Raw genomic sequence first — 20954 nt, forward strand, 5'->3', positions numbered from 1 at the left:
ATCCTGTGATTCTGGGATCCTGGGATCCTGGGCTTGTTAGATCACCTGGAAGTGTGGCTTTCTCTTTGAGTTATGGGACTGGCTACAGAGCTTGTGTCCAAGGTCTGCTCAGAACACTAACCCAGACAGACCAGAAGGAACCTGAGTCACTGGGCTGGCAGAGTTCCTGTGTGACTGATCCTGCTGCACCCAATTACTCCCAGTGTTAGGACAGATGTTGGTTCCTGTTCACCTCTGATCCTGGGTGTGTCAGAGCGCCTGGGAGTGGAGATTCCTCTGGGTGTTGTTGGCTCTGCGCTCTTGTAGGATGACTCCAGCAATTTGCTCCTTTCCATCTATCTGGAGGGACAGACACTGTAATCCTAGCATGAAACATTAGCATGTAGGAGGCTGAAGCAGGAGGATCACCAGACATTCTGGGTCAGTCTGGACTACATAGGAAAGGCCCACGCTAGACATTGTCTTCTCCCTCCTGCCTTTTTTCTTAGTATTGGGCCCCGTTTGTGCCAGGACTTCAGGCATGCACCACCACCATGGCCACTCTCTTGCCCCCTTTAAAAGTCCAATTCGTGTAGAAATAGTGAACCTGACTCCAGAGAAGCAGGTGTTTCTTAAGTGCCAATTTCACTTGTGCAGCTGGACACTGCTATCAACTCTAGACTGGTGCTAGGAAAACATCTCTCCTGAGAGTGTCCACCAGCCCTTGTTATTGTCAGTCTTTCTGACTTTTGCCTCATATATAAATGGAGACTATGATGCAGTAGATAAACGAGCTTTTATGGTGCAGTTCCCTTATGATGGCTCTAAGGAATGGCTTCTCAGATATCTCTTAGCTATCTAGTTCTGGGGGAAAATGCCTATTAATTTCCTTTACTTCTTTGTTTCATTTCACTAAGACAGAGAAATGCAAGAACAAATTGAAACTTTGTTTTTCTTTTTTTTTTTTCATATTTTGTTGTTTTGTTTTTGAGACTAGATCTCACAGTGTGTGCCAAGATAGTTTTCAACTCACGATTTGACCAACCTCTTTCCAGGATGGGGACTCTAGGTAGCACCGCCTAGCACTGTGAATGGTGAGATTTGATAACACATTGACACAACAAAGACCCGGAAAGGGTCTATCCAGACAGCTCGGTGGATAAAGGGTCCATCGGCTCAGTGGATAAAGGCAACTACTACCAAGTGTGACAACCTGGTTCTAATCCCCAGGCTCCACCAGGTAGAAGAAGAGAACTGATTTCTCTAAGTTATCCTCTGACTTCCACACACACATCACCACACATGTGTACCTCTTCCCATTCTCCCCACTTGCAATAAACAAACAAAATACAATAAAAATGTAAAGTGAAAAGACCCTTAGTGCTTGCGTGGAAGGATACCACTTAGTAAAGCCACCCTAAAATTGCATAGAAGTTATTTTACTCTTTACACATTTATTGTTAAAATAGAACCTCGAGCTCCATGAAAGTATTCCACTTGTCTCACATGAGGTGAGATCAAGAGTTCATCCTTTTATAGTACTGAATGCAAATGTTCAGGGTCATTTACTGGCTGAGTATTCTTTTCCTCAAGATATTGTTATTTGCATTATCCCTTAAATGGGCTAACCTTCCTCTAACATCTATCCAAATTTTGTGCTGGTATCCTTGGTTTTTGTTTCTATTTTGTTTTATTTTATTATTATTATTTTTTTTTTTACAAGGCATGCCTTTGTGTTTATCTGGAAAGAAATGGTACACCGTTTCCTCTTCCAACTGTGAACTATGGTTCTCTGTTGCATCAGGTATAACTTCCGAAGGCTCTGTAGAACTAGCTCCCTGGTATAGGTCTTTGTATAGTAGCTTTACCTTCTGGGTGGAGTCTTGCCAGATAGATGTTTGCTTGGGTGGTGTTAGGGTTGTTTTGGGAACATTGGGGTTCTCATAAATCCATCACTTTTTAGAATTGTTGAGAATTTAGAATTCAAGGGACTAAAGCCAGTGAGACAGAGCAATGGTCAACTTGATGCAGGAAGTGTATGAAAAACTATGAAAATGTATGCAAATGATAGAAAGTGCTGCAGGAGGGGGAGGTGGCTAGCCGGACTTGTGCTAGGCTGAGTGTATAAATCGAGGAGAAGGCGGTTCTCAGAGTCCTTATGTGAGAGGGTCTAGCAATGTCTGTGAGCTACAGGGCTTTGAGATATTGAGAGCAGGCAGCCACAGGACGTAGGTCATGGCCTTGTCAGCCAAATGTAGTCACTGTTGACTCACTGATTAGGCAAGAACTGCTATAGCATTTGTTAACATGTTGGATATTGCTTAAGTATGAGCCATACAATGAGAAAGATGAAGGACATTCTCTATTCTTTTAGAGATTGCATTTGAAGAGAGACTGGATCTGTCTGGTGTGGTATCCATCCCACCACTCAGGACACGATGTTGAGATGATGGGTACTTTGAGACCAGCGTGGGCTGGTGCAAGGTTGACCTCGGCTACACGAGGAGATATTGTCTCCAAAAACAAACAGGGAAGATAATTGTGTGTGAATCTGTATGGCTGGTGTGGTTAAGGAGAAATCAAGAACCTGGGACTCAGAACAAACAGGAAGAACAAGGTCAAGAGCCCTGAGCCCAGGAGAGGAGGCATCCACTGTGGACAGTCAAGAGGAGGCGATACTGCAGAAACTGGGCAAAGCATGCCGAAAGGGACAGAGCTCCTTTCTGTGCAGAGTGGTACAGAGTTTTGGGGAACCTAAGCAGGCCAGGTGAGCACCTCAGAGACAAGCATTCTGAGCTGAGCGACTCTTCATGGTGTGAAGTGAGGCTATGTTGATGTTTGGTGCTGTCTATGCATCCTGTGAGCCTATCAATGGTTCAGTTCATATGAGATCATGTGTGGATGTGTGTGTGTGTCTGAGTGTTATGTGCTTCATATGCTTATATGTGTGTCAGTCAGTGTGAATGCTGTGAGCATATACTAATGTACTATGTCTAAGTGTTTATGTATATTTTAACATGAGTATCTAAGTGATTGCGTATGTGAACATTTACATTTATGTGTGTAAGTGCCTACGTGTTTCCCTGAAAATTTTTTCATTTTATGTATGTAGTTGTTGGTCTGCATTTATCTCTGCTCCTTATAAGGGCAGTACCTGCAGAGGCCAGAAGAAAGCACCGGATTTTCTGGAACTGGAATTACAGGTAGTATCACATGGGTGTTGGGAATCTGTGAACTCTGGGGGAATAGTCAGGGGTCAGGGCTATTAACCCTGACTATTCTCCCATCTCTCCAATCCCTGCACTTAAGTCTTTATGTCTGTATATATACTTGAGAGCATGTGCCTGGGTTTTGTGTTTGTGTTCCTGAGAAGACACTGGGGAGAAAAGGTCACAGAGGGAAATAAACTCACGCTGTGACCCTTTCCTGGTTACCTGGCAGGGATGTTTATCCTTGCCAAGGGTCACAGAACAGACCCGTGTCACTGATGACATCACAGAATAAAGCCAGGATCCTAGAGACTATGTGGCCACTCAGGTTGGGGCTGGCTGGAGGGCTTCAGCACAGCTCACCCCAGCTCTCACCGAGATTCTGGGTGCTGGTTTGAAGTCATGAAACGCCATCTCATGGAGCACAAGGGAGAACAGACACCAATCAATGGGACTGCCATGGGCATGGCCAGCCCAGATGCCGCAGAGGAGAGCGCAGGAGTATGCTGGCCAGGTGGTCAATAGATGGGGAAGGAGATGTTATCAAAGGAGTGTGTTGATCACACAAAGCAGATGAGAAAAGTGGTCTTTAGGGGAAGCTGATACTTCTTATGCTGTTATGCATCTATGGGGCTATTTCAGGAGATATGTAGACAAGAATGAAACCTTTCTGTATTGATCTGGATGTGTGTTTGAAGAAAGAAATAATGATAATCCTGTAAGACCTGTAGTAACATAAACATTCCTTTATAGTTCATGGACACATGCTAATCTAGAATATCTACTCACTGGATACCAAGGTGTATCTGCAGGCAGCACTTTAGGGGAAAATCTGCTCTTGGAGCCAAGTAGCTCTGTCTGGTATGCAGATCCTCTGCCTCTGTTTTCTTGGTGGGATGAAAATCATGATAGTGAAATTATGAATCTTAAAGGAATGAAGGTATAGTACACTCTTACATGCTGACAGGGACACAACGTGTTTCCAAGGAGTAGATTAGAGGCCAGCTGAGATAGAGATAAATCCCAAACAGAGGCGGAGAGGCTGGGGCCCAGTTCCACTCTTGATTTTCAAGTGGGTTTTATTGAACTGATGTCTGCACAGTACATGATGTGTATGGTGGAAGGAAATGTGACACTGTTCATGTGAGTGACAGCCACAGTCAAAGCACAGACTATTTTCTTGATCCCCCAGAGTTCCCTAAGGCTCCTTTATGTCCTGCTTACCTCTCTAGCTCCTGGTACCTATTCTGTCTCTACCGATTTGCTTTTTCTAGAATGTCTTCTAAGTGAGATCAAGTGATAGCTTCTTTCATTTAGCAGGTGCATTACTTTTTGTGTCTGTTCTGCACACATTCCTGGCTCACTTATTTTAATCCACGAATACAATGGCATTCTGTGGTTGTACCACAATCTACTTTCCAATTTACCAGGTGCTGGCTTTTCACACCTCATTTAATAACATGGACACATTTCTTTTATCCTTATCTCCCTGTGAGACAGTTTTCTGGTCATCGCTGATGAGTAACAAGCACCTTCCCAAAGCTGCCGGAGCCTGTATGGTTTTGTTTGTGGTTTGTTTGTGGTACCTCAGGAAAGTTACACGTGAACCCTTTCTGAGCACACTGATGAAACTGTCCTTCCACTTCTCAGGGACCATGAGGAGGAATGAATCATCTCCGCGGCCAGGGCCTGCCATCCTCCCGGAGGACGACATCTACTTGGCAGCCCGGACACAGGGAGTGCTGGGTTGGAGCAGCTCTCCATCATCCCAGTCGTCCTCTGAGTATCAGTCTTACTCTCAGTACCAGTCCTGGGACTCCAGCAAGTCCGAGGAGCAGCAGGAGACCCCACCTGAGAGTGTGTGTGCCCTGTATACCCACGTGCAGACCGTGCGCGGCGTGGCAGTGGCTTGGGAGACTGACGATGGTTTCGAGCCAGTTACCAGGAAGCCCCTTATCCGGGAGGCCGAGTTCATCAAGCGTCAGCGACGGAAAGGCTCCTCCTTTGAGATGGCCTCCAACACAGACCTGCGCTGGGAGCTGGAAGCCTGCAAGCACTACCTCCCGCAGACTGAGGACCCTGTGGACTGCTGCATGCAGGAGCTGCGAGCACCACCAGACTGGCTGATCACCACCAACCATGGCTTGCGCTGTGTGGCCTGCTGCAGAGTCTTCCCTACGCTGGAGGCGCTGCTGGACCACGCCCAGCATGGCCTCCGAGATGGCTTCAGCTGCCAAATATTCTTCGAGGAGATGCTGGAAAGGAGGCGAGCCCGGGATCAAAGGCAGGACCAGCAGCCTGTAGAGGAGGAGCAGAGCTCTTCGAACAGTAGTGAATGTTCCAGGCCCCTAACCAAGGTGCTTCCCCAGCAGCAGCAGCAGCAGCAGCAGCAGCAGCAGCAGCAGCAGCAGCAGCAGCAGCAGCAGCAGCAGCAGCAGCAGCAGCAGCAGCAGCAACAGCAGCAGCAGCAGCAGCAGCAGCAGCAGCAGCAGCAGCAGCAGCAGCAACAGCAGCAGCAGCAGCAGCAGCAGCAGCGGCCGCAGCAGCAGCAATATCAACAGCAGCAGCAGCCGCAGCAGCAGCAACAGCAGCAGCAGCAACAGCAGCAGCAGCAACAGCAGCAGGAACAGCAGCAGCAGAAACACAAGCAGCAACAGCAACAGCAGCAACAGCAACAGCAGCAACAGCAGCAGCCGCCCCAGCAACCACCGCAGCAGCCATCGCAGCCACAGCCAAAACCACAACCACAGCCACAGAAGCAGCAGCAGCAGCAGCAGCAGCAGCAGCAGCAGCAGCAGCAGCAGCAGCAGCAGCAGCAGAGGCAGCAGAGGCAGCAGCCGCCGCCACAGCCGCGACAGCAGCAGAAACAACAGCCACTGCAGCAACAGGGAAAGTAGAGATCGGAGGTGAGCTGCCCACCCTCCCTCCAGTATTTTGGGTTGCTGCTCCTTTTCCAGCCAGCCGGACCAGAGCCACCAGAGCAGGGGGAGAGGACCAGGGTGGTGGTGGGGAAAACCATCCATGTGGCTGTGGAGCAGCAAAGGTGGGAGGAATGGGAGCCTTTCCCCAAGGCAGAGCATTTCCACTAGAGTCCATTTCAAAACCTGAATCCAAAGAAGAGGGCTTCAAGAGTTCCTGATGGTGGATGCAAGACGGGAAACAGGCAAGCACGTGGCCACTGGGATTTCTATTTTTGCTGAAGGACCAGCAGCAGTCCACACTTGCTGTTCAAGTACAAGTGACTCACAGGGGAGCCAACTACAAATGAAGCTTCGGCCCTATTTTTTTCATTGTTAGGAATCTGTCATATGCCCTAATTCTATGTCTTATGTTGTTGGGATTAAACTTGAATAAGACAAAGTGGTACCCAGTGTCTTGAATGAAGCATGCTGCCAGGCTGGGTATGTAAGGGAGTGGCCATGTAGGTGACTAAGTGACAGATGCGGAGAGCCATGCGGCTTTACAGAAGATGGTGCTTGGGAAGTCCTTCTTACTGCTCAGTTCACACACATTTCAAATGTTATCATCAATCTGGTCTACACTTTCTTCCTAACCAGTTCAGGGGGCCAAGGGGAGCAAACAAATTCATCAGCCAGGGCCCCTGGGTTAGGAATGTGGCCAATGGAGCCCATGTAAGTTGAGTAAGCCTAGAGTCCAGTCATTTCACATTCTTCCAAAGCTGGGCTGCTTGCGTATGCACAATGAAGACATCTTGGGAATGAGATCTAAGTGTAAACAAACCCCACTGGTCTCATACACACCCTATATCAGAAGGGATTCTACTTAGCATCCGCACCTGTTTTCCACTGTGCGAAATCATGTGGGGTCACATGTGAAATCTTCCACTTGTCACATCATGTCGGTGCTCAGAAAGCTTCAGACTGGGGAGCTGGTCACAGCTTGCATTTGTGTTCCTGGGACTGGGGATGCTCAACCTGTACACAAGCTCCATGGTGCACATGACAAAGTCAGTTGTAAAGTAAAGCGTTAACCTCATTCAAGGACCCAAGAAGAGGGGCCCTAGATAAGCCATTTGATCAGAAGGTGATCATACACTGAAAAAGCCAGACAGAGTACTATGAGGGTTTTGCAAAGACAGCATTGCTGACACTGAGTTAAATGGTTCCTTGTGGAGGCTAAGGGCATTCCTTCCCATGACATTCAAAAATATACCCAGGTAGTAACTGTGCCATAGTGGGAAGATTGCTCTTGGTTAAGAACGCATGAGCTAGGCAAAATGATGGCCTTGGGAGATAATCTCAGTGCATGCAGAGAACTGCGAGACACTTGAACCTGCAGCGGCGCTGGAGGTAATGGTCTCCATACTTTCAATGAAGACATAGCACCTACCACATGGCAGACATCAACTACGCACAGGAGCAAGAAGAGGATAGAAGAAATGAAAACATGTGGGCATTGTTTGGGAGACCACAGGGCCAGTGGGATGAACTGATTAAAACAATTACAAAGTTGTTTTTTTTTTTTTCCATGATCTTCAGGGCCCTGCCTCAGCACTCTCTGCTTCTCTTGCTATGCTCTGGTTACACTGGCCTTTTTAAAAAAGTGTTTAGATTCCAAACCTTAGAGCTTTGGCACACATACTCAAGTGGGATGTAGTCCTTCCCTATCTTCTGACCAACATGTTGCTCTTCTCTGGAATTTTCTCCACCATGCAACCTTAGCTTATTCCTCGTTCTATGTGCTGGTTTAAGGAAGCAAGTGACAGGGTCAGCCCATGTCTTTAAAAACACATTGTAGAGTATAAGAACTGGGATCATAGCAAAAGCAGAAAGAGAGAGATTTGTAAGCTCGGCAGGAGTCTAGGCCAAGGATGATGATAATCTAGATGGGACAAGAGGAATGATTTCATTCAAGATGCATTCGAAGAAAAATCAAGTATGAAGGCCTTGGAACAAAGGAAAGTGTGTGCAAAGATGGAGCCTTCAGCTGATAGTAAATAATATTTACTGTCTGGTATGGGAAACTTTGGTGGAAGATTGGAGTGTGTTTAATGTGGACATATTGCACATGTAGGTGTGGGTGTGAACGTGTTTGTGAGCATCCACGTGTGTGTGCCTTACATGTCTCTGTGTAAGCATGGTCTGCATGTGGACATAGTTCTGAGATCATGGTCAGCTGGGTCTTGAGAATTTTAAATGCTAAAGGTAAGGTCTCAAGTAGTGACATTGACTGTGAAGTGGTTTCTGACTTAGACAGACCAGGAGACAAGTCTGGCTCAGAACCATAAATGAGGATGCTAACAGAATTCCAACAGTGGTGGATGAGACTCTAGGGAGCTGGAGTAGAGTTAGACAGGATGAGCTGGGAAATAGAACCAGGTAGTCAAGGAAGATGGCTCAGCTTATAACCAAAAGGCCAAGAAAAGGGGAGGGGATAGTTCATAGGGTTTTTCTTCTGAGCCAACTGATATAAGGAATTGTGGTTTTCAGCAAGGGGAGCAGTGCCAACTGCTAGGGTAGTTGAGTGGGCTGAGGACCAAGCTATCATTTCTTTTGGGTTTTATGAAGCAGGCTCAGTAGCTGAGAAGAGCAGAGGTCAGATGGGCACTGGTCAGATTTAGCCATGAGACAAATCTCTAGGGGCAAGTTTGAAACCATTTTGGTAGCAAAGCAATGATGGACCAGAAGGAAACTGAGAACAAAAGCAAGTGTGTATATTCTAATGAAAATAACCCAGTGAAGGGGAGAGGGAGAAATGGAAGATGAAGCCAGGGAAATCGAGGACCAAGGCAGGGAGGGATGAAAAGAAAGAAAAAAAAAAACTGACCTGGAAATGATCAGCTGTGTCCTGTTGCATGTGGATGATAGTCAAGCAGGGCTTTCAAGTACGAATCACAGAACCTGAGTTCTTGCCCCTTGGAATTATAAAGGAGCTCTTGAATGTTCAGCAAGTTGGACTGCATTTGTGAAAGACACCAGTGAACATGGTTAAGGAGAGAGACGAGCAGCAAGGCTGGGGGCACGGGGCCTATAAAGTCTGGTAACTGGAAGGATTCAAGTGAGATTACGAAGACTGTTACTATAGAGTCTGGCTAGTATCCACTGGGGGAGGTGACGTGGAACTTTCTCTGGGTTTGTGGTGATGAATGTTAGAGCTAAAAAAATGAAGTTGGGGGTGAGGAAAGAGGAGGCGATTCATTGGGATGCTGAATGGTAACTTTGAGAAGTATCCAAAAGGGGGCTGGTTTGAAAGATGTGGGATGCCAAAGGGTGCTACTTAAGAATGGAGATGAGTTGTCATCACCTGCATGGGTATGGTTACCTGAGACCACAGTGTGCCCCATGGGCCTCATGTGGGATGTAATCCCTTTATGGGTTCCAGAGAATCAACCATGAGGATCTCATCATTTTAAAAGGATGTCTGAATGTGCTTTGAAAAATGCTACAGGATCTATGTTGCCTGAGTCATAGAAAAGCTATTTGGCATAGGAGGGGACTCAGTAGATAGACTCCAAGTACAGTCTAAGAAAAAAAGAGACTGCTGAGCTAGAAACACTAATGAGAAGGGGATATTTTTATGTGAAATTCAGTAGGTGGTGAAGCTAAGGTCAGATGCAGTAGCCCAAGTCTAGAGTTCCACCCTTTAAAAGCATGTTTACACGTGCTTAGCTCTGATACTATGAAGGCTTTGTGTTGATTTCATAGCTCTATTCATATTAAATCACATACAACCTCTATAACTCCACAAGATGTAGCTCCCAGCCTTAGTTCTCTCTTGTTGCTGAGTGAGCCCAAGACTTCATCAAGGTCACATGGCTGCTGTGTGTGGTGGAGCAACTTGGCTGCAAACTGTATTCTAACCATGTAACACCAAGACTCCAGCTGGAACTGAGAGACAGATGGAGGCATCTAGGAAGGCATAAATGTTCATCCCCATGGGCTATGCTGGTTTTAGATTAAATGGTAGCTAGAAAACAGAGAAGACTGAAGAGGATGCAGGGCAAATGAAGGATGATGGGAATCTCAGGTAAGCAAATTTGGAAGGAGCACTTTGGATGACGTGGATGGGCGAGAGGACAAAATTATGCTTCCCACCGTGATTGGCTCCTAAAACATCTTTAACTCAACAGCATTTGATATTCAGTTGTGGTCTAAACATCACTTTGCAGAATTCTGGGACTCCCACATAAGACTAGTACCAGATGAAAAACCCTTCTCTAGTTTTCAAGGGACTACAAATATTTGAGATGATAAATCACCTTAAACTCTCTTTTCCCAAGCCTTTGTGGCGAAATAGATCTCATTTCTTGCATGAAGCTGATAATAATAAAGCCTAGTAAGGATGGCATTAAAAAGCAAATGATGTATTAATCTCATACATGCACATGATCATCAAATTTAAGCAAGTTTAAAAGGTATAATTCACCTTGATAGAGTTCAGGTTATCTCTTGATAAGTATAGTTAAAAAAATATTACATCTGGCAATAGTATTGAAAGAATAATCACATGACTTAATAAATATGAAGAGGACATGAGAGATGACTCTCTTGAGCCTGTACTCGCTCTAGGACATGCACTTCTCTGCTTTTATATGTCTCTTCATTTCTTATAATGCTTGTGCTTAAATCTGTATTAAAACCATTTCCTACTAGACTCCAGTCTTGCTGCAAAAATATAAGATAAAGACATGATAAGCAATAATCAGCAGTAAGCCCTTGTATTTGTGATCAATTTTGTCCAATTTTGGACAATTAACATGTGCAGAGTTGCTAACTAGGTAGCCTTTGTTTCTGGCTTCTCTCACTGTACATATGGTTTTCAAATTTCATTCATGTATAAGGTATATCCGTGCACATTTTATAGCTGAGTCATATCCAATTGTGTAAATATATACTATGTGTTTTATCTGTTCAACATTTGGTAGACATGGTTATTTTCACATTTTTGTATTGAGTAATGATGCTTCTGAATATTCACATAATAAGTTTCCATGTAGTTTCAGATACAGGCACCAAGCAAGATAATTTAATGGGGGAAATTAATCTCTCCAGCAATTGAAGCCAGACACCTGGATATCTGCAGGCAAACAGAAGAATTGAGGAGCTGGAGAGATGGCTTAACAGTTAAGAGCACTTGCTGTTCATGTAGAGGATCTGGGTTCTCAGAAATCCCATGACAACTTTCAATTGCCTGTAACTCCAGGAGACTTGATGCTCCATTCTGGCCTCCATGGGCATCTGAACAAACACAGTGCATATACATACACTCAGGTACATACACATGCACATAAAAATAAATCTTTAAAAAACAGCATGGAGTTGGATTCCTATCATGCTATACAAATATATATGCACAGAGAGAAGAGAGAGAAAAGAGAAAGAGAGAATGGAAAAGACCTTAACATATATGCTAAAACTATAAAACTCAGATATAGTTATAAAATCATAGGTGTAAAATTTCAGACTTGAAAACTTTTCTACATGGAAACTTATTATGTGAATATTCAGAAGCATCATTACTCAATACAAAAATGTGAAAATAACCATGTCTACCAAATGTTGAACAGATAAAACACATAGTATATATTTACACAATTGGATATGACTCAGCTATAAAATGTGCATGGATCTACCTTATACATGAATGAAACTTGAAAACCATATGTACAGTGAGAGAAGCCAGAAACAAAGGCTACCTAGTTAGCAACTCTGCACATGTTAAATGTCCAAAATATGTTCATTCATAGAGACATATTAGTAATTGCCAAGCATTCACCCAAGGTGGGGCATGGGAACCACACTAACTTCTGTGGTGTTTCTTCTTGGAGTGATAAACACATTCTGAAATTAGAAATGGGTGCAAAGCTTTGCAACTGTAACAAGGTATCCAACTGTACACTTGAAAAATTGAATTTGATGGTATATGTATTATATCGTCATAAAATGGAAATAAACACAACCACCATTGTGGGTCAGCAACGGGCCTTAATTCAGTGTAACTGATGCCCTTACAAGAGGAGGCAAAGGCATAAAGCTGTATAGAGAAAGGTCACATGCATTGGTCATGCTCCTGCTCAGAAGGGAAAGTATTGTTAGCTTTCTTTTATTATAACAAATGTCTGGGGTAATCCACTTTTGAAAACTGCTGAGGACCTGCTTCAGCTTGAGAGAGGGTCCTGAGTAAGGGGTGCTTGGGAGTGGTGGAAGAAATGATTCAGATTCAGAGTCAATGATGAGGTGTAAGCTTACAGCTCTGTAGTCTGCTTGAGATAGTTCTCTGCTCAAGATAATTCTTTGCCTGAGATAGTTCTCTCTTGCAGACCAAAGCTGACTTCTTTATTCTTCATAAGGTACTTTGTTAGGATTTGCTTATAAATTTAATCATTTACCACAGGTTTCCTTTTGACTATCCCATGAATCATCAATTTATGACCTTAACCCCTTGACAGGGCCACATGGCCAAAGCTGCCAAGATCTGATGTTTGCTGGAGCTGGAATATGGCCCCCTTGTTCTATTACATTATCTATCACCAGTTTTCTGTTTTTCCAACTCCTTCACAGCCTAAGCTTGGTTGTCCTGGAACTTGCTCTGTAGATAGACCTTGAACTCATAGATCTACATTTTTATATTTTTCACAGTTAGGAAATCCTGTAAAGAACAGCTCTTATACTGATTCATGCATTGCTGAACTCGTGTTTTCAGAGTTCATTCCCACAGCCTTAATGGCTGTCTTGAATGTCAACATGACCATTTTGCTGAAGAACACCAGACACACTTTCACTTCCTGAAATTGTGCTGTTTCTGACTATCATGGAGCCATTAACCTTGGCTGGGAGAACATCATCTGAAGGAGGAACATAAAGTAAAATATGTGTGAACAAGCCTTACACTTATAGCAGCTGTCCCACTCGAGAAGATCCATGCCCTGCTGGCTCTGCTCCAAGGTCAGGAATCATGCCACACCCTCCCTCACAGTTTTGGACATTTCGGCCCATTACATTGCTTGGTTCTGTTACTTTTGGGCCAGTGGGGCAGATCACTATGCTGGTGTGGACATGTGGCAGAAGAAACTTGTTTGCTGAAGAAACTTGTTTGCCTGGTAGCTGCATAGGAAAGAGAAAAGAAGGAGGAAACCAAATCCCAGAACTCCATTAAAGATACATATCTAGGGGTCTAAAATTTCCCAACTTTCTTTCTCTCTCCCTCCCCCCCTCTCTCTTTCTCTTTCCCTTACACCCCTCTCTCATGTGTGTGTTGTATATAGTATATGTGGGTGGGTGTACATGTTTATGAGTATGTACATGTGTGGGTGGGTGGGTGTGGCTTTGTTTTCTGAGACAGGGTCTCTTACTGGGACTTTACAGATTTAGAGCCACAGGGATTCTCCTATTTCTACCTCCAACTCTTCTAAAGGAAAATATTTAACCGGGGCTGGCTTATAGTTCAGAGGTTTAGTCCCTTATTGTCGTGGCCAGATGCATAGTGGCACATAGGCAGACATGGTACTAGAGAGGTACCTGAGAGTTCTACATCTGGATATGCAGGAAGCAGGAAGAGAATGACACACACTAACTAGGCCTGGCTTGAGCTTCTAAGTCCTCAAAGTCCACCCCCAGTGACACTTCTTCCAACAACACCATGCCTATTCCAACAAGGCCACACCTCCCAATAGTGCCAGTCTCTATGAGCCTATGGGGCTTTTTCCATTTAAACTACCACAAAAGGCATCTATAATCCTGGGGGAAGGCAGGCCTCAGAAGAAACCAACTGAATGGGACAAAAAAGGAAGAAAGAGAAAAGGGAAGAGCATGACTCTTCCCAGGTATGGTGGAGGAGAAAGTTGTTGTAGATAAAGGGAGAACATAAAGTATAGAGAGAAACATGGGGAGAGTCCAGAGTGGACATCACTAGGCTGAGTGGAGCCATGTGTGGAGATGGAGGGGAAGGGAGGCAGGAGAGAGGGAATCAGGTGCAGCAGCCAAGAGGCCAAAGGTACAAAAGGGGGCAGGTAGCCAAAATGTCTGGGTTATATAGGGAAGAGCCTCTGAGGTAAGGTCAGCCTACCTTGGGCTGCAGGGTTTAGGATAGAGGGTTCAAGATGCCAGCCATAGCCTGTGACAGGTAGGCTGTCACTGAGGGATGCTGGGAGAGCTGGAGGCCACTTTGATATGTTAAATAAACACCTCAAACACTTTTCCCAGGTTTGAAACTTAACATCCCAGACTTCTTGTTCATAGTGAATGATAGGGGTTGAGGAAATCTTCGATGACTACTTCCTGCTGACACTGGCACATTGTTGTTGGGGACCCAAAAAGCTGGAATGTTGGCCAAATCCAGGCTGTTTCACTCATTATCCAGGCTCCGCAGGACCATCTGGGGCTAGGGACATGCAGGCAGCAATTGGGGCAGTTTGTAGTCTTTAATTGATTGGAAATACGCTGGGATCTCTCTCTCTCTCTCTCTTTCATATATATATATATATGGGAAATTTTTTTTATGCACATTTGAACCTTTTAGGCCCATTTTAGTAGCTAATCCTGGTTGTCAACTTGACTATATCTGGAATAAACTACAATCCAGAATTGGAAGGCTCACCTGTGGTCTTAAACTGGAGGCTGGGAGATACAAGTTTCTGACCTGGATCTTGTCATGGAGATCTTGAGGCATAGTGGCTATAAATCCCAGAAGATTAAGACAAGACAGGGAGATCTCTGAGTTCAAGGTCATCTGGGATTAAAGGCGTGGTGCCACACACCTTTAATCTGGGCTACACCTTCTGCTGGAGACCTACATAAGGACACTGGAAGAAGGAAGATTATTCTCTCTCTTCTTGGCCAGTTGCCTTGTAGGACTGAGCAACTGCTAGATCCTTGGACTTCCATTCACAGCTGCTGCTGACCATTGTTGGGAGTTGGACTACAGACTATAAGTCATCAACAATTCCCTTACTATATAGAGACTACCCAAAAGTTCTGTGACTCTAGAGAACCCTGACTAATACACCTATGGTCCTGGGAGTTGGGGTAGGGGAGTCTTAAGACCAGGAAAAGAGGACTAGACCCCTCCCTCAGGAATAGGCAGGTGGGGGAACAGGCTATGTTGATTGACAGAACTTATAGGGAGTCCATTTGACCCATGAGAGGTGGATTCAAGTTGATGGCTGCCCTGAAGCTTACAAGATGTTTTAAAGTTTGAAAAAAAAAAAAAAAAAAAAAAAGGTAAGCTTTGGATGTTAGCATTACCACTATTGGTAATCTGTACCGAAATCCACATTGTAGAAAAGGCAGTAGATTCACATATTGGAATCATAGGAAATAAAAGCTTTGGACTTTGAACTCCCAAAGGATTTGGTTGAAAGCATTAACACTTTTTTTCTCTATCCAGAAGACTGGGTGTAGATGAATTAAGGAGAAGTTCTTAGCACAACGAGAAGCACCTTTAAGTTTATACTCAGAAGACAACCAAAGGGAAATTAAAATCTGGAGCGTGAGACTACGACAGCCCTAGCCAGTGCTTACTAGATCTAGACTAGATCTAGACTTATCAGAACTCCACTGATTAGTGTTAAAACTCTGAACTTCTGAAGTCTCAGTATAACAATAGCATAGCAAGGGAAAGAAATCTGAAGCATTTTTCATTTTTATAGGCCTTAAATCATGTTTAAAAATTCAGTTATTTGCCGTTATTATAAAGCAAACTTCTTTCAATAAGTGAATAGGAAAAAAGTTACTTTGAAACCTGTCTTGTGTGCTTATGTCTTTTTAGAGTCTGGTAGCAAGGTAAACTGCCTTTCTCATCTGGAGGCCTAGGGAAGTGAGGTTTGTGGCCTGATTTTTACACAGGAAGAGAACCTGGAAGGCTGCAGGAGCCTTGGTCACAGATGTTAAACTGACACATCTGTCACTAGCCAAGTATTCACCAGCATCACAGACCAGAGTAGGATAAATTTCACCTGAGTAAGCAGGAAGTGCAGACCAAGCGGCTTCTTCTGAATCTGTTAAAAATGACAGAGACTTGCTGGACCATCCCCCTAGGTTCCATGTTGGTCCCTGGAGGCCGAGGAGGACTCAGCAACATCAGTCTTTAGCTGCCAGTCCTAGAAGATCTGACCAATTTTCCTGTGGAGTAGGAACTTGGTGGGGGCCAGCCTATCTGTCTAGGAGAAGTGAGACAGTCAACTCTCCAGTGTCCTTCTTGGCTGCAGTTTGGTCAGAGCCCGGGCAGCAATCAAGGTGAAGGACAGTATTTTTCACCAATGACCAAGCTTTGCCACATTTAAAGCAAGCAGTAGGTGGAGTTCTTCTGTGCCACAGTATCTTCTTTGAAGGAGATCCCAGGGATCTGCTAGCACCTGTCACTTCTCTCTATCACAAAAAAGTTATTTTATTAAACATTTTAAATGTATAGTCAGAAGATCTCTGAAGAGTTTGAGTGTATCTAAACTATCAATTAAGTGTATCTAAACTAGGCAAACTTTGCTCCTTTATAGGGTCTTGTTTTAAGCTTGCCTTTGAGAACGTATACAGGAAGTTTATTCTTGTAATTGATCACATCAGTACTTGGCATACTATGAGTACAGTTCTGAACATATTAAAGAATTTGATTATTTATAAGGTGACTATCAACTGGCATTTCTTAATTATCTTTAACAATTCATAATAACTTGGTAGCTTTTATAAGACTAGAACTTTTATCACATCCCTGCTTGGTTTCGCCTTAAAAAATAACAATTTTTGAATAGAAGCTCTTCTAGTATCAAAATAAAAAGTTTAGTCATAAATACAGTACACAGAGAGACTGGCAACTTTACTGAGCCTTTTATAGTACACTATTATAAAATGTTGAAGTTTTTTGTATGGCTTAGTTTATCCAAACAGCTAAAGCTTATCAAAATGAACAAAGACAAAGGAGCTAGGCAAATATTACTGTGAACGTGAGTAGACCTTAGGAATTTATAAACCTTGATTATCAAATATACCTTACGTATTGAACTTGTGTTGTTACTTACCTTATTTTTTAGAAGCTTGATGTTAAACAGTTAGCAAAGACATGAGTAGTTATATATACATCTTAAACCAGCCTTTGTTAACCTGAATAGAGATTTATAACCTTAAAAGTTTATCATCATATACAGTATATTCTAAACCATAGTTGTATCACATATACAACTATATAAATAGTTGTATACATACAAATATATGGTCCACTGTAGCAAATATAAATTTCTATCATCTTACAAAAGTCCATACCAATCCAAAATATGTGAGACTTCTTGTTGCTTCCTTATTCTAAAAGGAGATTTCATGATAAACAGACAGCGCATTAGGACTAAGAAGTTTTATAATTATTGTTCTGTGCCAAGTGGTCATCTTAAGATGGTGAGGTCACATGGCATATACTCTTAAAACCTTAGTAAAGATAGCTGCAAATCATGTGGCTGCTTACTTCTTGAAGGTTACCAGCCGAGATGGAGGAGAGCCACATGGTTGCTGTTTTTCTAAACAAGAGCTGAATCTAAGTTACATATATAATATATTCTAGATAAGAGTTGAATAACATATATAGGGTATTGTAGCAAATTAAAATTCCTATGTATAGGCTTTAACTATAAACTTTTTTCTATAAGTGTAAAGCCAAACTTTGTTACATACAGATTTTACAAAATTTTTAACCACACCCAATGAACCTAAAAAGTGATCCTAAGATAAAGAGTTTGCACAATAGTCTTAAAGGATTGCTTGGGAGTAGAACACAGACAAATCATAGAGATAAAAGATTTTAGAGTGGGAAGCTATAAAAACTTAGAGTTAAGAGAATTTGAGATCCTTTGTTCCTGGCAGAAGTTGTTAGAATTTGGGACACTTTGTAACTCTGAGTGTGCTGTCTTTAGCCAACAAACTTTGCTGGGGCCAAGCCTGTTTTCAGCAAGACAGCAAGGCTTTAAGAAAAGCTCTGGATCCAAGAAAGAAATTGAGTCCAGAGAGAAAAGGAAGAAGGGTCACAGAAAGAACTCGGCTATAGGGAGGGTTAGTCAGCTAAAAGAGAACAGTGTAGTCAAAAGGGACAAAAAGGGACAATCTTCACCCTAGGGAGATGGAACTTTCCACCCCAGGGAGATGGAGTTCTCCACCCTAGGGAGGGCTTCAATATTGCAGAAGCCACAGGGCATAGAGAAACTGTGGGGTTTAGCTGGCAGCTCCTAGGGACAGGCAAGGAAAATTGCAAAGAATGAACCCAGGTGTGCACAGGAGAGATAAAGCAGGTAGCTTGGAGAGGAAGTCAGCAAGCAAAGGTCACAGACCTAGACCCAGACCCAGGAGTAGGCTAAGCTGCTAGGAGGAGGTGAGGAATTTCCCAGAAGAAGCTGAGAGGAGCCATGAGGGAGAGGAAAGGTAACAAGAATTTCAATCAGGGCAACCCAACAGGACTGAGACACTTGTCAGAGAGAAGTGTCCCAAATCACAGAAGAGAGGTGATGTGATGAGAGTCTGGTAGGGCAAGCAGAAGCTTCCTGGCACACTGGTGTGGCTTTCATAGTAAAAGTAGACAAAGCAAGGAGCTCCATGGTGACACCCAGTAGAAGGGGAAAGAGAGACAAGTGGTTAGAGCAGTAGAAAAGAAAACAGCTGGAGAGGTGCATGTTATGTTATTAGTAAGCAGAACTGCCCTTACTGAGGTGGTGGGGTCCTGAAGGGCATAGCAGGGGACAGGACACTTACTGAGTAGTCTCAGAGAGATGAATGGTTAGTTAAGGTGGAAGTAAGAAGAGTCTGAAGAGGCAGACTCTAGAATATGGTGGGTGGCAAAAGCCAGCAGAAACAAATCATCCATAGATACCTTAAGAGAGTCAGATCAGCCACTTGGATCGGAGTGGCTGAGTTCCTTGGAAGAGAGCTCATTGGGTCTTAGAACCAGACAAATGAAAAAAGAAATTAAAAAGGAAAGGAAAGAACACTCATGCTTGCCACGCCCACTCGTCTACTCCAGTAAAGTCTGCGTGTCAGGCTGAAGTGTATGACTTCAAAGGAAGTTTGCCTCCTGGGTATTCAGTCAGTCACTGGCATCTACTAACTCAGATGTGTTCCAGATTAGTCTTTCCAATACTCAACATGCCTTCTTATTCAGGCATAAAGGTGCCCCAAGAAATGATCCGTAAATACTTAAAACTAAGATTAAACATTGTTCCCTGGCCAGCACAGCATTCCAGTATATTCTAATTCATTACCAAGCTGTCTTTAGCTTGGAATTTCTCACAAGGAAGCTGCCTTATCAGACAGGGTGTCCTCAGAGTTAGCAACAGAGGTCAGGCACTATTGCTAACTGTAAACATAGTTAGAATTCTCAGAGCAGTCCCACAGAAGACAGAATTGTTTTACATACCAGAGAGTAATTGAAGGGCTTCCCTCACTTAGTTCTCAGGAACTTCTAGAATGGGACTTCCTGGTGCTTGCCTCTGACAGACCCAGAGAATTAGCTTGGGGCTGCCAAGATAGCCCCAGCAGGAAGGACACCACTGCTCTTCTGCTTTGCACCTGGATGCCTGATTTTACTGACCTTGATGTGACCGTCGCCTACCTACGTGACTTTTGTCATCTGCTCTGTTTTCTGTGTATATATATATAAGCCTGGCTTTCACTTTGTGCAAACACATTCATTCAGATTCCAGATTCGAGCACTGGAGACAGAGCATTCGAGCTTCAAGCCTCATGCAGTCCGCGGCCCCCACCCCCACCCCCTCTGGGCCCAAAGCGCTTGGGGATGGGGGGTGGGGTGGGGGTGGGGGTGGAGCGGTGCAGTACCTGTCCAGAAGAGGTGGCTGCTTTACACCTAGTGTGTTTCAGGTGGCCTCAGATGTACCTCCACTGCTGAGCTGCCAGATTTTTCATTTCTCTTTTGTAATGACTGTAAAAGTCTGATGCCATTTTTGAGAAATACATTCAGATCCTGCACTTCCATATGTTGTCTCTGCCATTATTTCTTCACCTACACCTTGTCAACCTGACTAGAGTCTCCTGAGGGTTGAAGGAGGCCCAGACTGGCCGACCCGTGGCACATGCTTCTGGTTATTGTCAATCCTGTGAGAGGAACATGAGTGGTCTATTAGAAGCCTTAGAGTAGTGTTGAGTGTCCTCAAATTCTGTCCTTTCTTGGGGTCAAGAACACACTTCCTAAAACTGTGCTGATTCAATTTACTGCTGTGGACGTTGTTTAAGCAACACCAAACCACTTGAACTTTATAACTACAACTGCAAACCAACAGATTCACACATTAAACACACACAATTATAATAACAAGATGCCCAAACTAAGAACATTAATTTTATATGATGGTGCGCGGAAACGGCTTGCCCCTTAAGATGAGTTTAGGGTTAAACACAGCTGAGGGTGATTGGTGGTTTGTTCTGGAGAGCTAAGCTGTCACTCCCAGCAGGGAGCTGATGGCTTCCCTGTACAGACCTCCATTGCCATCCCGCCTTCTTTCTTTGACCTCTGTGGTCCCCTAAGGCTACCACACTGACCATAAACAAATGTTCATTTCTAGATTTTACTTCGAAAACACAACAAAAGTTGCAAAGACAGCACAATAAAGTCTGTGTGCTGTTCACCTAGTGTCTCAGTTCCTCACCGGGTCCTTTTCTGCATGTAAGTCTCTCTATGCACACTTTAGAGTACCTGTTACCAGATACTTATTTTTATTCCAATTACTTGTTTATTTAAGAGTTGTTTGTCAGCTGGGTGGGCCGTGGTGGCGCACGCCTTTAATCCCAGCACTTGGGAGGCAGAGGCAGGCAGATTTCTGAGTTC

The 20954-nt window shown here is 43.9% G+C and overlaps 1 protein-coding gene across 1 annotated transcript; it reads left to right on the forward strand.

Annotated features, from left to right (window-relative positions):
- The first annotated feature begins 3464 nt into the window (after positions 1–3464).
- Fam170b (family with sequence similarity 170 member B) lies at positions 3465–6554 on the forward strand. Its single transcript, XM_031362176.1, has 3 exons — positions 3465–3702; positions 4839–5715; positions 5884–6554. The coding sequence occupies exons 1-3, from the start codon at positions 3591–3593 to the stop codon at positions 6083–6085; spliced, it is 1191 nt and encodes a 396-aa protein (XP_031218036.1). The 5' UTR covers positions 3465–3590; the 3' UTR covers positions 6086–6554.
- Positions 6555–20954: the final 14400 nt, after the last annotated feature.

This window comes from Mastomys coucha, unplaced genomic scaffold (assembly GCF_008632895.1).
Source record: "Mastomys coucha isolate ucsf_1 unplaced genomic scaffold, UCSF_Mcou_1 pScaffold9, whole genome shotgun sequence".
Taxonomy (NCBI): domain Eukaryota; kingdom Metazoa; phylum Chordata; class Mammalia; order Rodentia; family Muridae; genus Mastomys; species Mastomys coucha.